This window comes from Alosa sapidissima, chromosome 21 (genome assembly GCF_018492685.1).
Source record: "Alosa sapidissima isolate fAloSap1 chromosome 21, fAloSap1.pri, whole genome shotgun sequence".
Taxonomy (NCBI): Eukaryota; Metazoa; Chordata; class Actinopteri; order Clupeiformes; family Clupeidae; genus Alosa; species Alosa sapidissima.
In genome coordinates this window covers 20842423-20863053 of record NC_055977.1, presented here as the reverse complement: position 1 = coordinate 20863053, position 20631 = coordinate 20842423, and the positions used below count along the sequence as shown (strand labels likewise).

Here is a 20631-nt window from a genome sequence, read left to right as displayed (position 1 = left end):
AAGCTAAAGTAATGAAAGTTTTGAATGGGAAACAGACACTAACAGCGTGCAATATGATGAAAATAAGTAAAACCAGTTTCAAATTACAACAAATTCAAACTCCAGGATATCACATAGCCTAAATGAAAAAAAAAACATGACAAAAGAATACTGTATTAAAATCTTTACTCAGACATGATACATCAAACAGAAACAGTTTCAGAATTAATGACAAAAGAGAAATCATTTCTTTTTCACGTTCTTCCCCCAAAACACACAAAAATATTCAATCATTTCCACATTTATGCTGGAGTCAGAGAGAGATATACGAAGTGGACAAAAGGAAAAAAAAAAAAAGAGAAACAGAAAAAAGAAGCGACTCTCCCACTGGACATAAGGGTTCTTGCGCATGTAATACTCCTGGAGACACACGGATGTGAAAGCACAGGTAGTGGAAGCCGCCAGACAGACAAAGAAGCAGTGTCGTTTTTTTCCTTTCTTAATTTTATTTTTGTGTGGGAGACAAAAGAGAAGAAAAATTGCTATGCCTAAAGTAAAACCAAACAAAAAGATAACAAATAGTACTTTTTTTCTTATTCGATTAACATTAAACTATCAATACCTGCTCAAGAGTCCGTCTCACCCTATGCAAATAAGGTGTATCGATCTTTGCCTCTGAAAAGATAAATCACGCCCAATAAGGGGTGGGGCTCTCCTGCCCCACCCCTTCTCAAGTTCATTCCTGGCGAGGGGTCACTCTTTAGAGGTGTGGCTCTTGTGGTGCACCTTTAGGTTCTGAATAGAATCATTCATATTCACAATTTTCTTCTCTTTTTTCATTTTTTTTTTAAAAGATAAGAGTCCAACACACTCTGGCACAGTGCACCCCATCGCTGTGTACACGTAAACACACTCTTTAAGTTTTTTTTTTTTTTTTTTTTTTTTTTTGTGACAGACACAGTCAAGACAAGTAAGGTCCCAGCCACCACCTAAAACTCTACACCTTGGCATAGGTGGTGCGGGGATCCACAATGTCGTGCATATTCTCACAGGCCAGGGGGGCCTAACTCTTCTGGCATTCTGCAGAGGAGCAGAAAATAAAAGAAAGACATACAAACAAAAAAAAAGCACCCAGGGTATTTGGAAGAGAGGGCACCAGTTGGAGCTCTCCTCCACCTGAATCTCCATGACCCCCCCCCCCCCCCTCTCTGCTTTATGGAGCTTCACATCTATGAAGAGGGGATGGGGAGGGGGTGGGGATGGGGTGGGTGTGACTGCTCAGCTGCACAGCCAGGCCCACAGATACAAGCAAGCTTAAGGTTTGTCCCTTCCCTGCCCTCCCTCCCTCAAAGTTTGCATCATCTGTTTTGGCAGTGTTGTTGTCCTGTAAGGTGGAAAGAGAGTTGGGGAGGAAAGACACAAACAAAACTAGTGGGAATTTTTGTTCGTTGCTATTGGGCGCTCCAGCTCCATAAATAAGCATTGCGTCACATTAACCAGCTTGGCGTTTTTGACCGATCTTTTTTTCCTTTTCTTTTCGAAGCATGATTAAAAACATATAAATATAGACACGTGTGCATGGAAAAGGGTGTGAGGCTGGATGGTAAGTCTCTGTGCATAGACCTCAAGCTCGGGCACGCCTAGCAGTCCTCGACAGCGCAACATCACCCACTGCAACAGGGGGCGCCACAATCGAACGGCTGCTGCAACTCAGACAAGGTCTGAGCTGACGTCATCAACCTGTGGGCATCTTCTCTTCCCATGCTCTACCCAAATGAACACCAACCATCCTGCCCCGCTGCCACTCCCAAATACCTATGCTCAACACAAGTCGTTCAATTTGCCAAAGGGCCTGGTTCCACACAGATAAAAGCCCACTAATTGCTGAAATAAAATAAAAAAATAAAAAACAATAATAAAAAATAAAAAAAAAAACTCATGACTGAGTACCCACTGGTAAAAATAAAAAAAAAAACACACAAACAAACTAACGACATACAAATATCACAAAACAAGAGCCTCGCCCAATTAAGGGAACCTCCTCTGTAACATCAGATAGATTTGGAGGGAGGCTCCCAATCACACATACTGAGTAATGATGGATCCAGTTTACTGTGACAACGGGAAAGGACATCAGTTTCAGGACCTCTGTCCCACTGAACGGCAGGATGTCAAACCAGCTCCAAACACAACTATGAACAAAAAGACTTTCATCACCTATAATAACCAGCAGTGTGCCTTTTAACAGTGGGGAAGCTTTCTCAGTGACAGAGAATTCCTGGAACACAGACCATGCAGAATTGACTTGGAACATCAGGTAAGTCCAAATACTCACGCAGGAGATGCAATAGGAAGTTGTTGCCGACCCCCTTATACATTCACAACCTAAAAACTCAACCACACACCACCACAACTGCTTCTTTTCACCTGTCAATTACAGCACTCACATCCAGAAGCACAGGTGCTTTTACCTTCAAAACTGCAAATCACCAACCTAGCCAGTTCATGTGATGGAATCTGCCTCTTGCATTCAATACCTAAAAGACCTCGCCACACCCCCTTCCAGTGATAAGATATATGCCTTTAAATATTTCTGCTCAGTAGAAGTTGCAATTACAATGAAGACAGCCTGAGACTGACTGTTTACTTGCATACAATATGAAAGTGTGACTGTGTGTGTGTGTGTGTGAGCAATTGTAACGGACATGTGTGCCTGCTTGAACTTGTTTCTGGAATTAGCACCAAAGTAACCCCATGGCCAACCAGTTTCATCTATCAATACTCCTCTGTCTTAAATTATCACAGATTTTGATGCATCTTTGATTCATGTAAATACAACCATGTCGTCTTTCAGTGATCTATCCGGTGCTCTAAAAAAGTGAATAAAAGATCACAATATAAGCACCAGCACTCCACGATGGGTCTAAACTCAGCAAGGGAGACAACTAAATTGTCTGAGCTGGTCTACAACTATCATCTTTATATAATTCAACCACTTATAAACATGAACCTCAAAACCTACAGTCTATTGGGACGTGTGTGTGCGGTGAACAACTGTGTCTTCATTTGTTTGCATAAATTGTGCACCATTATGCACGTGAGTATCATCTACTCCTACCGAATGCATAGACAGTCGTTGCTGCTGATCGTGCCTTAACTGATGGGACGAGCTTCAAGAAACCACCCGATCCAGATGTGATTACAACGGAAACCATGGCTGACGTAACGGAAAGAAACTCCACCGGCCTCTATTCTGCAGGCCAGAGTATGGAGCAAAGTTGATTCTCAGGATACATTGGCTATGCTACAAGGTGAGGGGCAGCAAGCTGTCGTAAAACTAACCTGTCACAGCACTAACATGGGGTCAAACGTGGGGCCACTCAAGAGTAGTGCACCGGTAGGAATGGAATGTATGTCAAGCAACTAAATGTGTCCTGCAATAGAACTCCATCCAACATGGCTGCTAGACTGCACTGTCTTGGAAGAGAGACTCAGAATTTGTCCTGAACCGACAAAATTTACACCGCCATTTTAGCATGCAGACAAGGATGTTTCCACATGTAAGGAGGTTGGTTCCTCTTCAGTTTGTGATGCAACAGTAAAATCTTCACAGAGGAACTTTCTCTCTCTCTCTCTCTCTTCGCCAAGAGTTAAAAGAGAACCAAGTGATGTGACTCATCACAGAAACATGGAAGAGATGCTGGATGTTTGGGGATTACAGTGTCAAAGGTCAAGGTTTTCTGCGATACATATCTCTCCTGGATGTTAGAGTTAAGAAGTCCAGAACTGTGTATTGAGTACATAACGGTTGGTGGTGGTGAGAACTGATAAACGTGTGTGGAGAACAGCACATGATCATGGGAGAAAAAGCTTGCATATGGTGCGAAAAAAGAAAAATGGCTCTCGGTAACAAGGCTCAATTAAAAATGAAAAAGAAACAAACAAAATAAAAAACAAAAACACAGAACAAGATTTGTCCCGCCCCATCCATGCGTAGACATGAAGCAAACTCATGTCCAGCCTTTAAAAAAAAAAAAAAAAAAAAATCCTTAACAGCACACCATTTCCAAATAGTCAAAGTCAAAAACCTTAACTTTGCGTTTTGTTCAGGGCCAACCAAAGCGCAACCCTGATTTTTTTTTCACTGCCTTTAAAAACAGGTTTCGCCTCATTTCATGAGTACAGTACTTAGAAAATATTCATTCAAAGTTAAAGCCTGAACATTGCATGTACGCAGCGGTCACGTTCTGGTCACGTCCAGATTCGATAGCGGCCAGGTCGGGCCAGTCAGCGTCAGATGTACCCCGGCCAATAGGAGTTCAGAGGAGAGGTCAAGCAATCGTCCAATGCAAATTCATTCCCCCCTGAGAGCAGGGCTTCGGGGGTTTTAACCCAAAAGTCCAACAAACCGTCCAGAAAGGAAAGAAAAAGAAGGAAACTGAGCATCATTTTTGTATGCTCATGTAACACACAGAAGCTACAGGGGGCTGGATTTATCCAGCGATTTCCTCAGGAGGCTCTCAAACAGTAATCTAAAGGTAAAAGGAAACAAATAAGCAAAGTTTGTGGTGTACTTGGAACTATAGGTACATTCTTTAAAAAAAAAAAAAGGTTTCTGTGTGTATTAACTTCACATACTATTTCAGTTCAGGAGGAAACAAAAGTGATTTTTTTTTGTCTGCTTTTTTTTCTTTTTTCGACAGTGTTGGGTCTTTCTCTGGGGCAATACCAACTTAGGGGGAAAAGGAGAGAGAGAGAGAGAGAGAGAGAGAGAGAGACGGATGACAGAGGGATGCAGACGGGGAAAGACAGAAGAGAAAGAGGAGCGGAGTAGGATGTGAGTGGAACTCTTTTAACCAGCGGCCTCGGTGAGGTCCACAGGCGGGCAGGGTGCCGGGTAGCCCTGGTGAGAAGGTGGATGAAGCCGGACAGGGTCAGGCCGGTTTAGGTGAGCTGATGCGGAGCCTCCAGCATCTCCATCAGGAAAGTGTCGATGGGGGTGTCACCAATCAGTTTGAAGAAGAACAGGTGTTCCAGACACTTCAGACCAATGGAGCGCAAGGCTGGCAGTCGGAGGAGGAGCTTAGCAAACCTGAGGGAGGGGGTAGGGGGCTTTCTTTAGTCTGACAAATTAACCGTGAGATAGGCAAAGTATTCAGTGAGTCAGTGTAAAGCGCACCAACTCGGTGTCTCTGTAAATTTGTGTTTGTGTGCTTCAGGTCAGGTAAGTATGATGATGATTGTAGCAATGTAACAATTAACATGAGAAGAGAGGCTTAAAACACACCTCAAATTTAAAATCTTGATTAAATGACAAAAACAAAATTCTATACTGAGATTCAGGAAGCATTTCAATTTCTCTAAAACACCAACTGGTCCAAAACAGATCTCGATTGTATTACCTATTCTAACATGATGCCATACATATCAGTAGAAGCAGTAATTCTGTTATGCAACACAGAAGCTGCTGGGTGGGTGTGAGGTCCTTACCTGCCCTGCTGCTCAGGGTATCTCTGTTTACAGTAGGCCTCCAGGGACGCATAGACTTTCTCTCTCAGCAACTCTACTTCACTGGGGCTGGACAAGCCTTTTGCATCTGAGTACACACACACACACACGTAGAAACATTTGTAAGAACTCAGTGGAATGGTTTAAATGTGATAAGAGGATACAGATAGCAGAAACCTGCATTCTCACCTCTTAATGTTAGCTATCAAAAGTCCCAATTTTACACAAATACACACAATTCTTGGCAAACTAATGAGAAAAGCAACAGAGCAAGTTATGGTCTAAAACATAACAAGCTGTCTTCATGGTATGGTTCTCATTTGTACAAAATGTGTTCTGTCTCCAACATATTCAAATCATCACATATAACTCAAATATAACATTTATAAGACTAAACATCAGATGGATGGGAGGGAGGTGCGGCACCTGGGTTGAAGAGAATGATGGCGCGCAGGCAGCCCAGCTCAGTCTTGTCCATCTGCATGTCACGCATCTTACTCACCAGCTCTGTGAGCACCCTGCAGCGCCGACCAGGAGAGGAGAGAGAGAGAGAGAGAAAGAGGGAGAGGGAGAGGGAGAGGGAGAGAGAGAGAGAGAGAGAGAGAGAGAGAGGGAGGGCAGGACAGATAGGGAAAGGGGGGAGTGAGGAGAGGAGGTCAGGGTTAGTGGGACATCATCTTTCACCAGCGACACTTTTAACACATTCCATTCAGCCAAGGAAAGACGATTGCTCACTTTTTTAAATCATATTTATTTACCTGTTTTTTCTAACTCATTTAACCCTGCCCTAAGCAATTTTACAACCAAAATGAAGTATATTGTAATTAAATTAGTAAGTAAATATAAAGTAAAGGGAAGCAATAAAGCAGACTCAATTATGCATGTGAAATAAACAACCATATCTGACCACCACTTACACTCTTTTGGTATCCATCAGCATCAACAGAAAAACCTCAAAACCCCAGAACAGAATATTCACAACCTCACTCAGCTGACAATCTTGGAAATCACATACATCCAAATAGCAATAAACCTGCTATACTGGGAAAGGAAAATCTTATAGTTTCAATTAATTACACCCCATGCATTTTGTGACACTCTACCAGAAGAAAAAGTACATATCGTTCCACTGGCACTGTAAGAATGCTGTCTCATTTGACAAGAAAAATACAGTAAACTGCCATATTAACCACAGACCTCTAAAGTTTGCCTACCAAAAGCACCCAAGCTGCCATGTTTGCCCATATGAGGAAATCCAGATCTCCTTATATAGACAAAGATGGTACCTAGATCTCCGTATATGGTCAAAGATGGCACATTTTGGGTCTTTTTGTAGACAAAAGGTCTGCATGATCTACAAAGGTCTTATGAGGTCTTATGTCTCTATGTAACCATTATCTGTGAATGTCCATGTTTCAAAGGATAGTGAGCCTGCTAACTCCTGGCTCTAGCGAACACGTCGCTGACATGGCAGGGACACATAGCGGAAAATACACACATGTAGACACAGAGAAAACATCCCTATACCTCAGAAAAAACAGGCTCTGTCACCATAACATCACTCTGGGTCAAGAAAAGGCTGTGCTGTTTGTGTCGTCGTACGGTGTTGTGACATTACCTGTCGAATATGGCCCGAACCTCAGCATTGTGCGCATTCTCCCTGTGTGTTCAATCACAATGTGTTATTACAATGCCATTACACAGTTACATTGTTATTACAATGGTTGCCAGTAGATTCAGATTCAGACTCCCTGCGCACTTTTTTAGGTTATCTTTTTTTGGAGGCCTGATTGTAAGGAGTAACAAGCTACAGGCTCTTGTTTATAGTGGGGGGTGGGGGAGGGGGGGTAGGGGTGGGGGAGGACATAAAAGCACAAAGCATGTTGGAATGATTCACCTTCTGGAGGGTGGAGCAGGCCTTAAGACGGGACATTGTTTAACAATCACCCTCAGAGAGATCTGATTTGCCTCTACACAAATAGCACACACAACTATGGATGCTTCAAATCGGAAGGGAACTACAAATTTGCACAGTTTACAAACATTTTAAAATCAAGGCATTGATCATCGGGACCTGAAGGCAATACTGTTAATGGGGGAAGTAATGTTCCCTCCAGAATGTAACATGGAGACTTGATTAAGTTGCTGAAAGTGACAAAGTCTCAGGTCAGGGTTGCTGGAATAGGACATGAAGAGCTTTTATAGCAGCATTTTAATCCAATCAGCACAATGGGTTAAAGGTCATTTGAGAAAGCATGAGCCAATGAGAGCATAGCAGGAAGCAGAGGCATGATAGGTGAGAGGACAAACATCCATCAAGAGCAAATCAGTAAGGAGCTGAACTTGAGAATACAATCTGGTGTTTTAGGTCAAATTGCCTACTTTTTTTTATTGTTTTGCGCTAAAATACTGTACAGGAGCATGTGAAAAATGTATGAGTTAAAAAATGTGCAAACATCAACATCACAATGAGACTGACCGAAAACTGTCTCTGGAAACAACAGCCTGCAACCAGTTATTCCCAGACTTGGTTGGGTGGGAAATGGAGTCTTGCAACCAACCCCACAGTGATAATGATCTTTAGTCATGAATAACAATGTAATTGCTGTGTAATAAACAGCGAATTAACACTTAGTGATTATCCCGTGGGCAGTAACAGACACCATCAGTATTGGCACCTGTCTATACGAGGAGGACTATGACATTTGGAATGAGTGTGAGAGGATTTGCCTGCCTGACGCCTGACCAGTATGTGTGTGTGTAAGAGAGTCTCTGTTTTGTGTATGCATGTTTGTGGGTGAGGACAGCATTAGTTGCCTGTATTCTGACATGCATTGAGAGTCTACCATTACACAGAGAGAGCTGCAATGGCATAAGCCTCAGCCCAGATGGAGACCCAGACACAAGCCTGCAGAGCCTGTTGGCAGAGGAGCCTCTTTCGTCATCCAACCCCGCCCACCAACTCGCCCTCCCATCCACCCCATCCAGATCCCAAAGCCCTTTCGTCCGTCAGCACCTTCAGGTGGTGGAGAGAGGTATGGCATCACCGCACTCAGACAATACAACTCAAATTGCACAACAGATAATGACATTATAAATTAAGGTTAGTGCTTTTCAGTGATTTAAGTCTCTACCTAATCAATCTCTTTTACATATAAAACATTTTTTTATGATACTGCAACATGTTATTTTCTGCAGTCTAGAAATTCAACACATATCTTTACTATAGAATCTTCTTTTGCAATTATCCACTTAATTATTTAACTAAATAAAAACAAAAATAAAGTATAGGTCTCAAATTGGTGTAGTAAAACCAAGCTGCTAAGGCTGGTGTTTCTATGTGCCTGTGTGAGTATAATCAAAGATGATAATTAGTGTTTATGTGTGTGTGTGTGTCTGTGTGTGTTACCTGTCAAAGATGGCCCCTACGCCAGCGCTGTGGGCACTGTTCCTGTGCACATGGAGGCCAGTGGCCAGCAGGATGCCGTCCTTCACAGTGATGGAACGGTGAGAGAAGGAGGCAATCAGGAGCTCGTTCCAACCTGATGGAGAGGAGATAGAGAGAAGACAGAGCAAGAGAGAGAGAGAGAGAGAGAGAGAGAGAAAGAGGAAAAAGGTTGAGAAACATGCAGAGACAGATGGGTGTAACAGACAAATGAGGCGCTCAAACAATGGCACTGATGAGATCGGAGACAATGAGCAATAGGCTTGTTTGAATTGATGTAGCCGCCTGCAGCCATCTTAAGCTGACTGCGTAACGTGATTATTTCTGAGATTCTGATACGTTTTGAACCCGGCATTGTGCATACGTCATGCAGGCAGCTACATCAAGTCGAATCAGCCTATTATCAGTGTTTGAGGAATCTGCAATACAAACACACAAGGGGCTTCCGCAGTTCAGTGTGCGGACATTCACACTGCAGCGGTAGAGTTTGTGCTTAATGGGCGCCATCTTGTGTTGCTCTGCTCCTCTGCACAATCTGAAACCAGCCACTTACTATGGGCCTAAGGCAACACATCTTACTTTAGCAGACCTGATATACCCTCTGATAAGATACAACCACTCTACAGCTCCCTGAAAACTCCAAGAGTTCCCTTTGTCTAAAGGCTAGGCAATGGTTGTACTTCTAGATTGAAGGACAAATTAGAAGGCAACTGGCCTAAACACATTAAACAGAAAAAACTGTGGTTACTGGTAAAGTATATCCGAGCAAAGAAATCTATATCTAAATGACCAAATGGTTTCCAGAATGTATGTAAACAATGAGTGGCCATACCAGCGCGCAGCAGGATGACCTGGTCGTCCAGGGCCAGTTCAGAGAAGTGGGGGATCCTCTTGGCCCACTCCACCAGCGTGAAGAGCTGCTTGTCAGCCGCCTGGCAGATGTTGGTGACGGGGTCGTTGGGCTAAAGAAAGAGGAAAGGTCACAGATGAAAACTTGTCCAAAATAGTTTTCAACAAGCTTGATCTCAAATCTAGTAGAGAGCGAAGACAAAAAAGTGACAATGTGAAGCAATAAAAGGCTGCATAATATGGGCTAGTCAATTAAATATCTTGGTGCAAAGAGCATGAGACAATGAAAAACATGGCATACATGGCCATAGTGCACAATGCAAACCCTACTTAAACTATCAACTTCCAAAGTGACGCAACACCATATTACAAGAAGGTACGTGAGATATGTGATATGAGGTGCATGCATTTACACACACACAAAAACATGCGCACACACACACACACACACACACACACACACACACACACACTTACAGAGCTTCCCCCGGAGCTCCCATCGGCGTGCAGTTCAGTCTTCTGTTCGACGGCCATCTCGGCATCCAGAATCTTCTCCACGGGCATCTCCTCGTTGGCAGCGGTGGTGGACTCCACGTCGCCTTCCCGCTCCTTGTTTCTCTGTCGCTCCTCTTGAACGGCTGCAGCGCACCATGGAGAGCAGGAGCAATGGAGAGAGCAAGGAGGTGGGAAAAAAAAGAGCGATAGAAAAAAGAAAACGCAAAGAAATGGAAGCGAGTGAAAGTGCCAGGAGGGGGGAGGAAAAGAAAGGGGGGTTTGAAGTGTTGAAAGAGAGAGAAAGAAAGAAAGAAAGAAAGAAAGAAAGTGAGAGGGAGGGACAGTGAAGAAGAAGGGAATGACAGGGACAACGAGGGAATGGAGCGGCGAAAAAAATAGAATAGAGAAAAAGACGAGAAAGGCCAGAGAACGAGAGAGAAACAACACAGAGAGAGAGAGAGAAAAATACAAATACGTGTGCCTCCTGGTTAGTTCTTGACACACTTGAGCATGCCTCTTAAACTACCACTGCAGTACAAATGAGCAGAAATGGAACAGGGCCACTAAAGTGAGCATTTACAGATGTAGCCATTTTTTAGACTTAAACTGAAATAATTTTGTCAAAGCTAAAGTCATCTTAAGAACATCAGGCAATAGTATGGGTTATCTTGAGAAATGTATTCATCCACTATATGTGGTCCATTTCTGACCATCAGTTATGAACTAATGGCTTTCTACAATCTACATACATATCCCTTATTTCTCTCACTGACACACAAACACATATTAAAGCCCACAGCACGTCTGAACACACACACACACACACACACACACACACACACACAGAACACTCACGCCCACCGGCACGCACACACACACCCTCCCCTCCCCCCCTTTCTCCTTACATCGCTGTCGTTCATCTTGGACCACTACAGAAGGAGAGGGAGGGAGAGAGAGAGAACGGGAGGAAACAAAAGAGGGAGAGAGGAGGGAAAGGGGTTAGTGTTTACAAGGCTCTCCCTCCCTCTCTCCACTCCTTACCTCACTTATTCTACCAGTTCCCTTTACTGCTTAGCAAACACTAGACACCTTAAACCCCCCCACACACAGAAAGCAGTAGATTTTCAAACGTTACACTACAGAAAACAGCAAACAGTTACCTACCAACGCCATAGGGGCATGCACAGAGCGTCCTTCAGGGGTGGGGCCTCAGTCTTATTCCAGGTGAAGTGTATCACCGAAAATGCAAGCAAATGCATTTGTTTCTACCAGATGAGCGCATACATTAACGGCAGCTCAAAGGGCCCTTCTGCTTCGTCAGGACACGGGGCAAAGAACGCCACATATGGAGGAGTCTATCTGTGCACGACCCTACAGCCTTCTAATCAAATTTAACTGCTAGCATTTATCCTTAAAAGTCATTAAGTATGGTCATGTACACGTCTTTTAGCTTTACGGTACCGTTTAGTCCTCAGAATGACTATGATTAGAGTCGGCAGTACAGAAAAAGACAAGTCCTTTCACTACATTACTGAGGAGTTAAGTGACAGAGGCCATTGCAGGAAACGGTCAATGGCATACAACTAGACAAACAACAGTGAGGTGTGCCCGCTCTCTTTCTCTCCTCCCTCTGAACACAATGGCTGGAGGGAGTGTGTCCATGTACATGTGTGACTGCAAGAGGAATTTGTACCATGTTTTTTTCCCCCCCATATGAAAGTAAAGCTTGTAAATGAGTGCACATGACTCCGAATCTGTTCTGTAGTAGTTTTGTTGATGGTGTTTTATGTCTGGGTGTGTTTCGTCTGTTTGAAGTTAATTTATTCTCTTCTTCAAACAGATGTGAACTAGCCTCTAGCATGTGCAAATTTGGATCGCAACCAGGGGAAGCGTTCCACATTCCCCACTAGGAATCATCCTGTTTTATATAATCTGAGAGGCAAACCATCTTTGGTATGTAGACCGTCTCCTCTGTCTCTGTCTATTGACAGTGACTCACTACTGATCTTCCCTTTTCTTTAAACAACAGCCTTTGTGATGTTTTGTGTGAGAGTGCAAGTAAGGTGAGGTGTATCCAGGCAGATGAATAGTGTCTGGCTTAGAGGCAACACACACAGCTCCAGTTCTTTCACCTGATCAATGTGAGTGTGAAAGTGTGTTTGTGTCTGTGTGTGTGTGTGTGTGTGTGTGTGTGTGTGCCGGGCAAACCTACCTTCTCTCTTCATGCCCATGGCCAGGCACTTCTGGTAGCGGCAGTACTGGCAGCGATTGCGCTGGCGCTTGTCCACCATGCAGTCCTTGTTGTCGCGGCAGGTGTAGCTCAGGTCTTTCCTCACCGTGCGCTTGAAGAAGCCTTTGCAGCCCTCACAGCTGTACACTCCATAGTGTTTACCTGGGGAGAGAGAGAGAGAGAGAGAGAGAGAGAGAGAGAGAGAGAGGGAGCAAAGAAAAAGAGAAGTAGAAGAAGAAGTAGAAGAACAGTCAGACAGTTATGAAGGGAGGGAGGAAATGAGGAAAACATAAAAAGGAAAATACCATAGGGGAAGGGAAGGCAAAAGTAAAATAAATCAAAAACACACAAAATAAGTGACAGAATAAAGCAGGTAATTAAGTAGGTCATGTCAGAAAAACAAACTAGAGGGTGGTGAAGCACAGCACACATGCACGCACGCACGCACACACACACACACACACACACACAGCAGGGGCTCACCGGAGGAGCGGTCACCGCAGATGGCGCACAGGCGCTTCTGGGACATCATTGGCCCCCCGGGGCTGTTGGCCGACAGAGCCTTAAGGCCGAAGGGGGGCTTTACATCGTCTGAGCTGCTGACCGCGTGCAGGCCCGACATGGACACCGTGGAGTTGATCTGGGGGGAAAGACGGAGAACAGAAGGGAAGAGGGGGTGGGGGAGGGGTGGGGGAAAAAACACAGAAATGGAGAAAGATGATTAGGGGAGAAAGAAAGGGTGGAAGAAAGAGAATAAAAAAAGATGACGATTTGGGTTGGGAGAGAGGACAATGGGAAATGTTAGCAAATAACAAGAACACAATAACAAATAATCAATCAAACACAGCATGTTGCTTAAGACATGTGGCTACCATTCACATCACTGTGTCAAATCATAGATCACTGATTTAAAGGGCCATCATGCAATCTGATTTGGAAGTAGGGCAGTTATTGAGGCAAGCAGGAGTAAATTCATTAACCACTTCTTTCACTCAATCATTATTATTGTTCTTCAGTTCATTGGTACAGAGAACAGTCCAGGACTCTGCAGAAGCAAACATCTGATTACAAACGGTGCAGTGTCATCCATCACCCCGTTAAAGCAGGTTAAGTCTCAATAATTCTACGATTTCCTGATTGGTTTACGAGGTTAGAGAAGGCAGCCATTGCAAAGACAGACGGAGAGACAGAGTGAGAGAGAGAGAGAGAAAGAGCGAGAGAGTAACTATCTCACCTCTGAACTTCTTGTATAGATACTCATCTGTGAACGCAGAAAGAAAAGGATGAGGTGGAAGGCAGAGAAAGAGGAAGAGAGGAAGTAGTGGGGTGGGGCAGGGCAACTTACAGACACCTACATACACTGGATTGAGTTTATAGTGAGCTACTGTAGATATTATTTAGCCTTTAATCTCCTCTACAAGACCTTTCTTGAAGACACTAAGTCTTGGGGTGGGGGAAGCTACAAGAGGTCAAGGAAACATTCTGTGCATGTTATTTACAGTGCATTCAGAAAGTATTCAGGACATCTTTAGTAGTGTAAAGGCCAGTGCACCCTGATTACATCCCTGATAAGAACATGATCTAGTGTTCAACACAAGTGATCACCTTGGAGACACATGCTAAACACAGTGATGCGTCGTGGCAGTCCATTTGTGATCGGATCATTCAAAATGCATTTCAAAACCATTTGTAAAAAGGGTCAAAAATGATCAGAAATGGGTAGCATTTGAGCTAATTTTCAAGTGACAAAGCTAACGGTCTGCATATTTACACCAGTCGAATGTTTCAGTTTTTCCCTCTAAATAAATTTGTAAAAAAAAAAATCTAAATCCTGATTTCACTTTGCCATAATGGTTTAATTAAAACGGCTTCAGAATAAGGCTGCAATGTGTCAAAATGTGAATAAGTGAGGGCGTCTGAAAACCCTCTGAATGCACTGTACCCGTATATTTCACATGAACCAATATCCTACATACAACACATATATTACAGGGCTGTATCATCTCTGACTATCATCACGTGCAATGTCTGAGTGGAGCTAAAATTCTGAAATGTGACCTATTCATATTAGTTTAGATGTTAAAAATTAACAGTTTCTGAGGGAAACCTGAAGTCACTTCTACAAAACTTTGGAACTCTCAAGGCTTACTTTAAACAAACAACATGTAACAGAGATCTCAACAAGATATTAACATCTTGAAAAGTTCTAATTCCTAATAGTTTGGTAAATCCTTACTAAGAATGTGTAGTTTGACAAAGCTTTGCCCACATTTCTACACATATGCAAAACTGGGACACAGCCAGCCTTTTCATCGCCCTTGCCTTTGGGCCAAATGTTGATGGTAAATAAAGTTATTTATTTTGAGTTGGCCGTTTCGGAAGAGTTTCTCCGAAAGTGATCGTGTCAATATTGGGACGGCACAGAGAACGTTAAACTCAAATAACACTTGTAACCTCTTTGAATATGATGCACAATAACACTTCACTCAACAACTGGTTACATCTGACCTTTCCTATTCAATAGCCTGTAAATCAATTGCTCAATTAAGGCTTGAATCACAGCACTGCTATTCTGCCTCCAAAAAAAAAACATGCATACATACATGATTCCCTCTTGCTGCCTTGCTACAGAGAATGCTATTAACAAATGAAGTAGGTCAAGCATCATAGTTACTGTTCTTATGCTATGGATAGTTAGGAAATAAAATATACTGCTTAAGAGACATCCATTTATGTGGTAGTTGACATTGATAAAACCTTAAGACTAAATGCATGCAATTCGGGCTTTTTATCTTACATTGCCACAAACTAGTTATACAGGCAACTTCTTTTTCCCCTTGTGACTTGCATCTAGTGAATTGATCCATTAGGATATTTGTCCACATGTATTGTGTGTTTTCCGTGCAACTACATTCAAATGTGTATTGTAGAGGTGCAGAGAGGCAGAGAAATACACTAGCCAGTCAGCGAACACTGCTGTAATGGTGCTCCATCATCCATAAATATCCGGGTCAAAGAATAGGGAAGATGGTGGCCCTCAGTGTCTAAGGACGCACGCATAACATGAGCTAACACACTGTCAAAACACACTCCATCAACAGTCAAGCAGTAATTTACTAAGACAGTTCAGTACATGGGCCCTTGATTGGATTTCGCACTTAAATTGAGACTGAAAATATATGAAATTACCTCTTATATTGGTTACTCTCAAGTTTTGAATTACTTTTTAAAGGATGCACTAGCCTTCCATTTGCATAACACTGGTAGTTTCCCTCAAAGTTCCCACTACCAGAACCTGTCATACCTGAACAGGCCTTTCACCATCAGACAACAATGGTTGGGTATAAAGAGAGACATTCCCAATTGAGTCAAGGGATTAACACCCTATGTCAAGACCAGAGTTGGCCCTGTATTTCTAACCTTGGACTCTCAGGGTAAAAGGGTGCCATGAGGTTGCTGCAATACATTCCAGAGGCGTGAGAGGGAGCATGTGACAGTCCTCAAGGACGAGCATGAGTGAATAGACTGAAACCACTGAAATAGTGTTCTCCTCAATTAAGGAATGTTTTAGGATACAACAATGCACTTTTTTTTAAATATCTTTTAAGTAACTTTAGAAGTAAAATATCTAAAGTTACTTTTACTAGGCAACAGGGCTTGAAAGATGAATAAGAAGTCTTTACATTATCTTTTGCCTGACTACTAGCAGTGACAGCTCTTGGCAATAGATCTTATGTCCCTCGAGCCAACAGATTTTGGAGATGTCAGAAAATATTAATAAAATGTTGCCATTAACACAGGTTTATATAAAATAAATACCTCAGGTCTACATTGAATCTGATGCAAACAAGTTTAGACAACACAAACACTGCCAAACTAGTATGGAGCACACACTGATTGGCCTCTAATTTTAAAATTGCACTGTCCTTGTAAAAAAAGAGAGTACCTGTCTCAATTTAATTGGCAGTCAAGGTGAGAAAAGATTTAAAAACAGATTTCTGTTCTAAAAGGGGGGATCTATGAGAATGGGAGAACTGACACTGAGTGGTATGGAGAGAGGAAAGGGAGCGATGGTGCGCGTAGAGACGAGACTTACCTGTGGGCTACTGATGGGACCATAGCCAACGGAGGGTGTGCCTGGGAGGCAGGGCGAGCCCATGGAGGAGCTGATGACTGAGAAGGGCGAGCCCATGCTGCTTATAGGGCTGTTCACCGCGGAGGTGATGGGCGGCAGAGACGTCATGGAAGCAGCCGAGGGACCCAATGGGGGCGAACGTTGTCCAGGGGGCGGAGACGACACAGACGAGCTGTCAGGGCTGCGGGAATCTGAAGTGGGCAGAGAGAGAGAGACAGGGAGCAGGGGGAGGGGCGGGGGAATGTTAAGCAAAGAGGGCAAGACAGATGAGGGCAAAGGGGAAAAAGCAGAGAAGGAAGGAAAGACCAGAGAGAAGAGTGGAGAGGGAGGGGAGGAAAGAGGAATATGCAAACGGATGAACCATGATGAAAAGTACCATTAACAAGGTACAGAACACAACAGAGAAAACAACAGGAACACGGTAGACAAATGCACTCACCAGAAGAACTATTGGTTATATAACCTCAAAGGTTCTAGCAGCTCAGGCACCTTGGATTCATCATTAAGAGAGTACCAAACGTCTAACAAATATGCCTACATTTAGCAAACTATCTACACTTCCACTGTGCTGCTGCGCAGTGCAATGTGGAACAGTGTGCTATAACCAGAGAGGGTTAAAGCGGATCTTTGCTATAACTGAAAACATTGATGCACATGCACAAAGCACTTTCATAGTAAGAGTAACAACAACAACAATGATATTTTTGACAGAGGAGATAATACAAATGTCAGTGATAAACCCATCATAAATCATCAGACTAGTCATATGAATAGGGTTTTGTGAGATGTTTAGATTATGATGCCTTATGAGGACAGGTCTAGTTAGATTGTCTTTGCCAAAAACGTTAATGACAGCAAAAAAACGCCCACTGGGATTCGATTTGAAGGTAAATCACTATTGCAAAAGTTAGCCATCTAGCCAGCTATGACTGTTGCAACAGTCATTCAGACGGAGTACTTTGATTAGAGTAAAGTGCAGAGTATTTAGATAGATAGATAGATACTGTATTGATCCCCAAGGGGAAATTCAAGATTTCTGATTCGGTCTTCAATGGTGTCATATAACCCCTTCGTGTTATACCTAATGCAATATATTCATGATTACGGCGTCTGGGTGAAAACTGCATCACCATCACAATGGACTGTTCTTTGATAAACTAAGGCCGTAAAAACCTAAATCTCTTTGAAGTTTGGCAATAAACCTTGCAGACTGTGGTCTTTTATGGGTGCTCAATGTTAACAAACTTCTCAACTTTTGATAAGCAAGGCTATCATGGGAGGTTTGGTCACCACAATGTGGTTTAAAAAGGTTTACAACTGAGCATAGAAAGAAAAACACATAGGCTAGGTAAGATAACCTAAGTTATCTTAACACTGGCGAGAAAGATCTGCAGGAATGGGAGATAAACGTTAACGTTACCACGTTCGCTAAATTATTTAGCTGGCACAACTACTAAACCAGATAAAATGATGGATCATCCACATGTATAAAAACCTGGACAAACACCGAACATTTCACTACAGATGTATTCATGTTTTAACCTTAAAAACACCTTACCTCTACTGTCGCCCATGACGAACTCCGATATCGCAGGCAGCTTTCTTACTTGTTGGGAGCCCAACTGACGTGCTTCTTGCCCTCCCAAGCACTTAACTCAAGACCGCGGACTCAGGCCCGGGCCGCTGGGGTCTGCTCAATCAGCAATCCAACTAAAATTTGATAAAATATAGAAAAATATGTGAGCTATTTTTGAATCGCGCAAGATTAAACCATAGCACTACAATAAAAATCCATAAAATGCGTTCAATATTCCCGTAGTAAAATAATAAGCAAAAAATAATATCGAGCAAATGTTATTGTGCTGCCAGCTAACTAGGCTATTGCTAGCATGCTAATACTTTAGTGTTGACGTTAGCTCAGTTCGCGACAAATAAATGTTGTCCTCCATCTATAAAGCCAGGTAAACAGACACAGCATATGTAATTTAAACCTCGACAAACCCACTACTCGCTTGGCTTTTGACTATAATGTAAAGCAGGTAACGATATTTAATTTTAGGCCTGAGCTAGGAAGGTGATTAACGTTAGTAAAAGCAAGAGCCCTATCTAGGCGGTTAGCTAGCTAGCATAGCAAGCAAGAGACAACAACAGACGGAAATATCGCACTCGCAAGGAACTCGTTAGCCAAACAGAATAAACCGTTTTAAATACAAGAATTAACATTATGTGCCGCCATTGAAAATGCACCTACTAATATATTGACGTTATATTCCCAATACTACAGTCTAGGTCCAAATTATGAAATGTAAGGCTACAAATATTCCTTTCCCACCTCCTCTATGACCCCAGCGCTTACTTCGTCGTCAATCCTTCCTCTCTGTAAAGGAAACTGTATTTACATGAGGTGCTTTAGAAACTGACGACATCTTGGCTCCCACAGAGAGGCACTGTGGAGCCAAAATGAATGAATAACCACAGATTTCTAAAAGTCTGGCTTAGACCTATGCAGTTTCTTGAGGGGTTTTGCACCAATAAGCCATGTAGCCAATTGTCGCCAATAGTCGTTTGAGCGATGAGTATTATTATGGGGGTATAACTTGTGAGGAAATAAAGGCACAATAAATGCAGGGGATGGGTATGTCCATGCATTAATAATGGCTGGAAGGGAGATGTAGCTGGATCATGTTAAACGCTTCAATAATATACATAAATATATATTAGTAGTATCTGGAATCTCCCTATAGAAATGAATTCCTGTCCCACCATCAGTAGTTTTAAATCAAATTTAAAGACCCATCTATTTTCTTTGGCCTATAATGTCCATTCATTTCTCCCCTTGTTTTTTTTTTTTTTTTAATCTTATTTCCATTTCTTTTCTGCATTATATTAACTGGCATCTAACTTTACTGTACATCTTTCTCTAGGCATATAGTAGTAGTAGTTTCAGTAACCATATGTTGTTGTTTTTTTATCTACAATCATAATCTGTTTATTATTATTATTTTTTATCATTTATGTCATTATTTGTCATTTATGTCATTATTTTTGTTTTTATTACTGTATTTATTTTATTTCTGAGCACCTTGGGTCAATTACATTGCGTTTAAGTGTGCTATATAAATAAATGACTTGACTTGACTACACAGAGGTAAACAAACAAACAAACAAACAAAGGCACTTGTGGAATTCTACAAGGATGTAGAATTATTCAGCAACAGTCATACACATTTACATTAGTTTAGCCTACACTTTGGCAACAACATTGTGTTAATAATAGGCTTAGGATATACTCAGCAAGAAAATCATGGTGTTTACTTGTTAGTGTACTTTGGAGCTTATCCACTCTAGGGACTGTTGCTGCCATCATCAGGTCAAGACATGCACTGGTCGAATGAGAGGACCATACATTAATTAAGGCAAGTATTCTACACTTCCTGAGGTGTGTCTTTCTAGGCAACTAGTATCACCTTCAGATTAAAGTTGACAGATGGGTGACAGGCTGACAGAAGCATGTTTATTTTCATTTGAAAAAAAAAAAAAAAGCATTAAACAACATGTGGTTCTTTTCCATATTTGGACACAATGGCGTGTAGTTCAGTATTCAGTGCAATACCAAGCTCTCTTTGCAATTTGAAATGGTGCAATTCCATTTAGTTTTCTTATTGGCTCCTTACAAAACGTGCACACACTAAACATTAAAGTGGCTTGTGATGGTGTGTGCCAGGTTGCACTGAAACAGCATCTATAAGTGGTGTTTATACCACTGCCACCAGCATGCATACAGAGTACTTTCTGGAATATTTCACATAAACATGATTTTCATCTGTGGGCTTTCACCAACAAGGTTGGAAGTGTGTTAGGATGGAGGTTTTTGCATGCTTTTTAGGCAGTAGTCCACTAGTGTTAGAGCAACTCTTTACTCAGATATTAAAAATAATTATTACTTGGCTAATTTAATTAAAAAATGTAATTAAAAAGAAAAAATGTACA

The 20631-nt window shown here is 42.2% G+C and overlaps 1 protein-coding gene across 10 annotated transcripts; it reads right to left on the bottom strand.

Annotated features, from left to right (window-relative positions):
• Positions 1-148: 148 nt before the first annotated feature.
• Positions 149-19047, bottom strand: rxrba (retinoid x receptor, beta a). Of its 10 annotated transcripts, none has more exons than XM_042076532.1 (14): positions 18974-19046; positions 18200-18351; positions 16603-16832; positions 13741-13767; positions 12990-13146; positions 12489-12668; positions 11182-11205; positions 10259-10419; positions 9765-9894; positions 8897-9029; positions 7106-7147; positions 5914-6005; positions 5470-5575; positions 149-5071 (listed from the first exon to the last, which is right to left on the bottom strand). In XM_042076532.1, the coding sequence occupies exons 2-14, from the start codon at positions 18213-18215 to the stop codon at positions 4924-4926; spliced, it is 1446 nt and encodes a 481-aa protein (XP_041932466.1). In that variant the 5' UTR covers positions 18216-18351; positions 18974-19046; the 3' UTR covers positions 149-4923. The 10 variants fall into 10 exon arrangements, with proteins under 10 accessions (XP_041932466.1, XP_041932470.1, XP_041932467.1 ...); XM_042076536.1 differs by having other exon boundaries at positions 18998-19016; XM_042076533.1 differs by having other exon boundaries at positions 18893-18983.
• Between the last annotated feature and the right edge of the window lie 1584 nt (positions 19048-20631).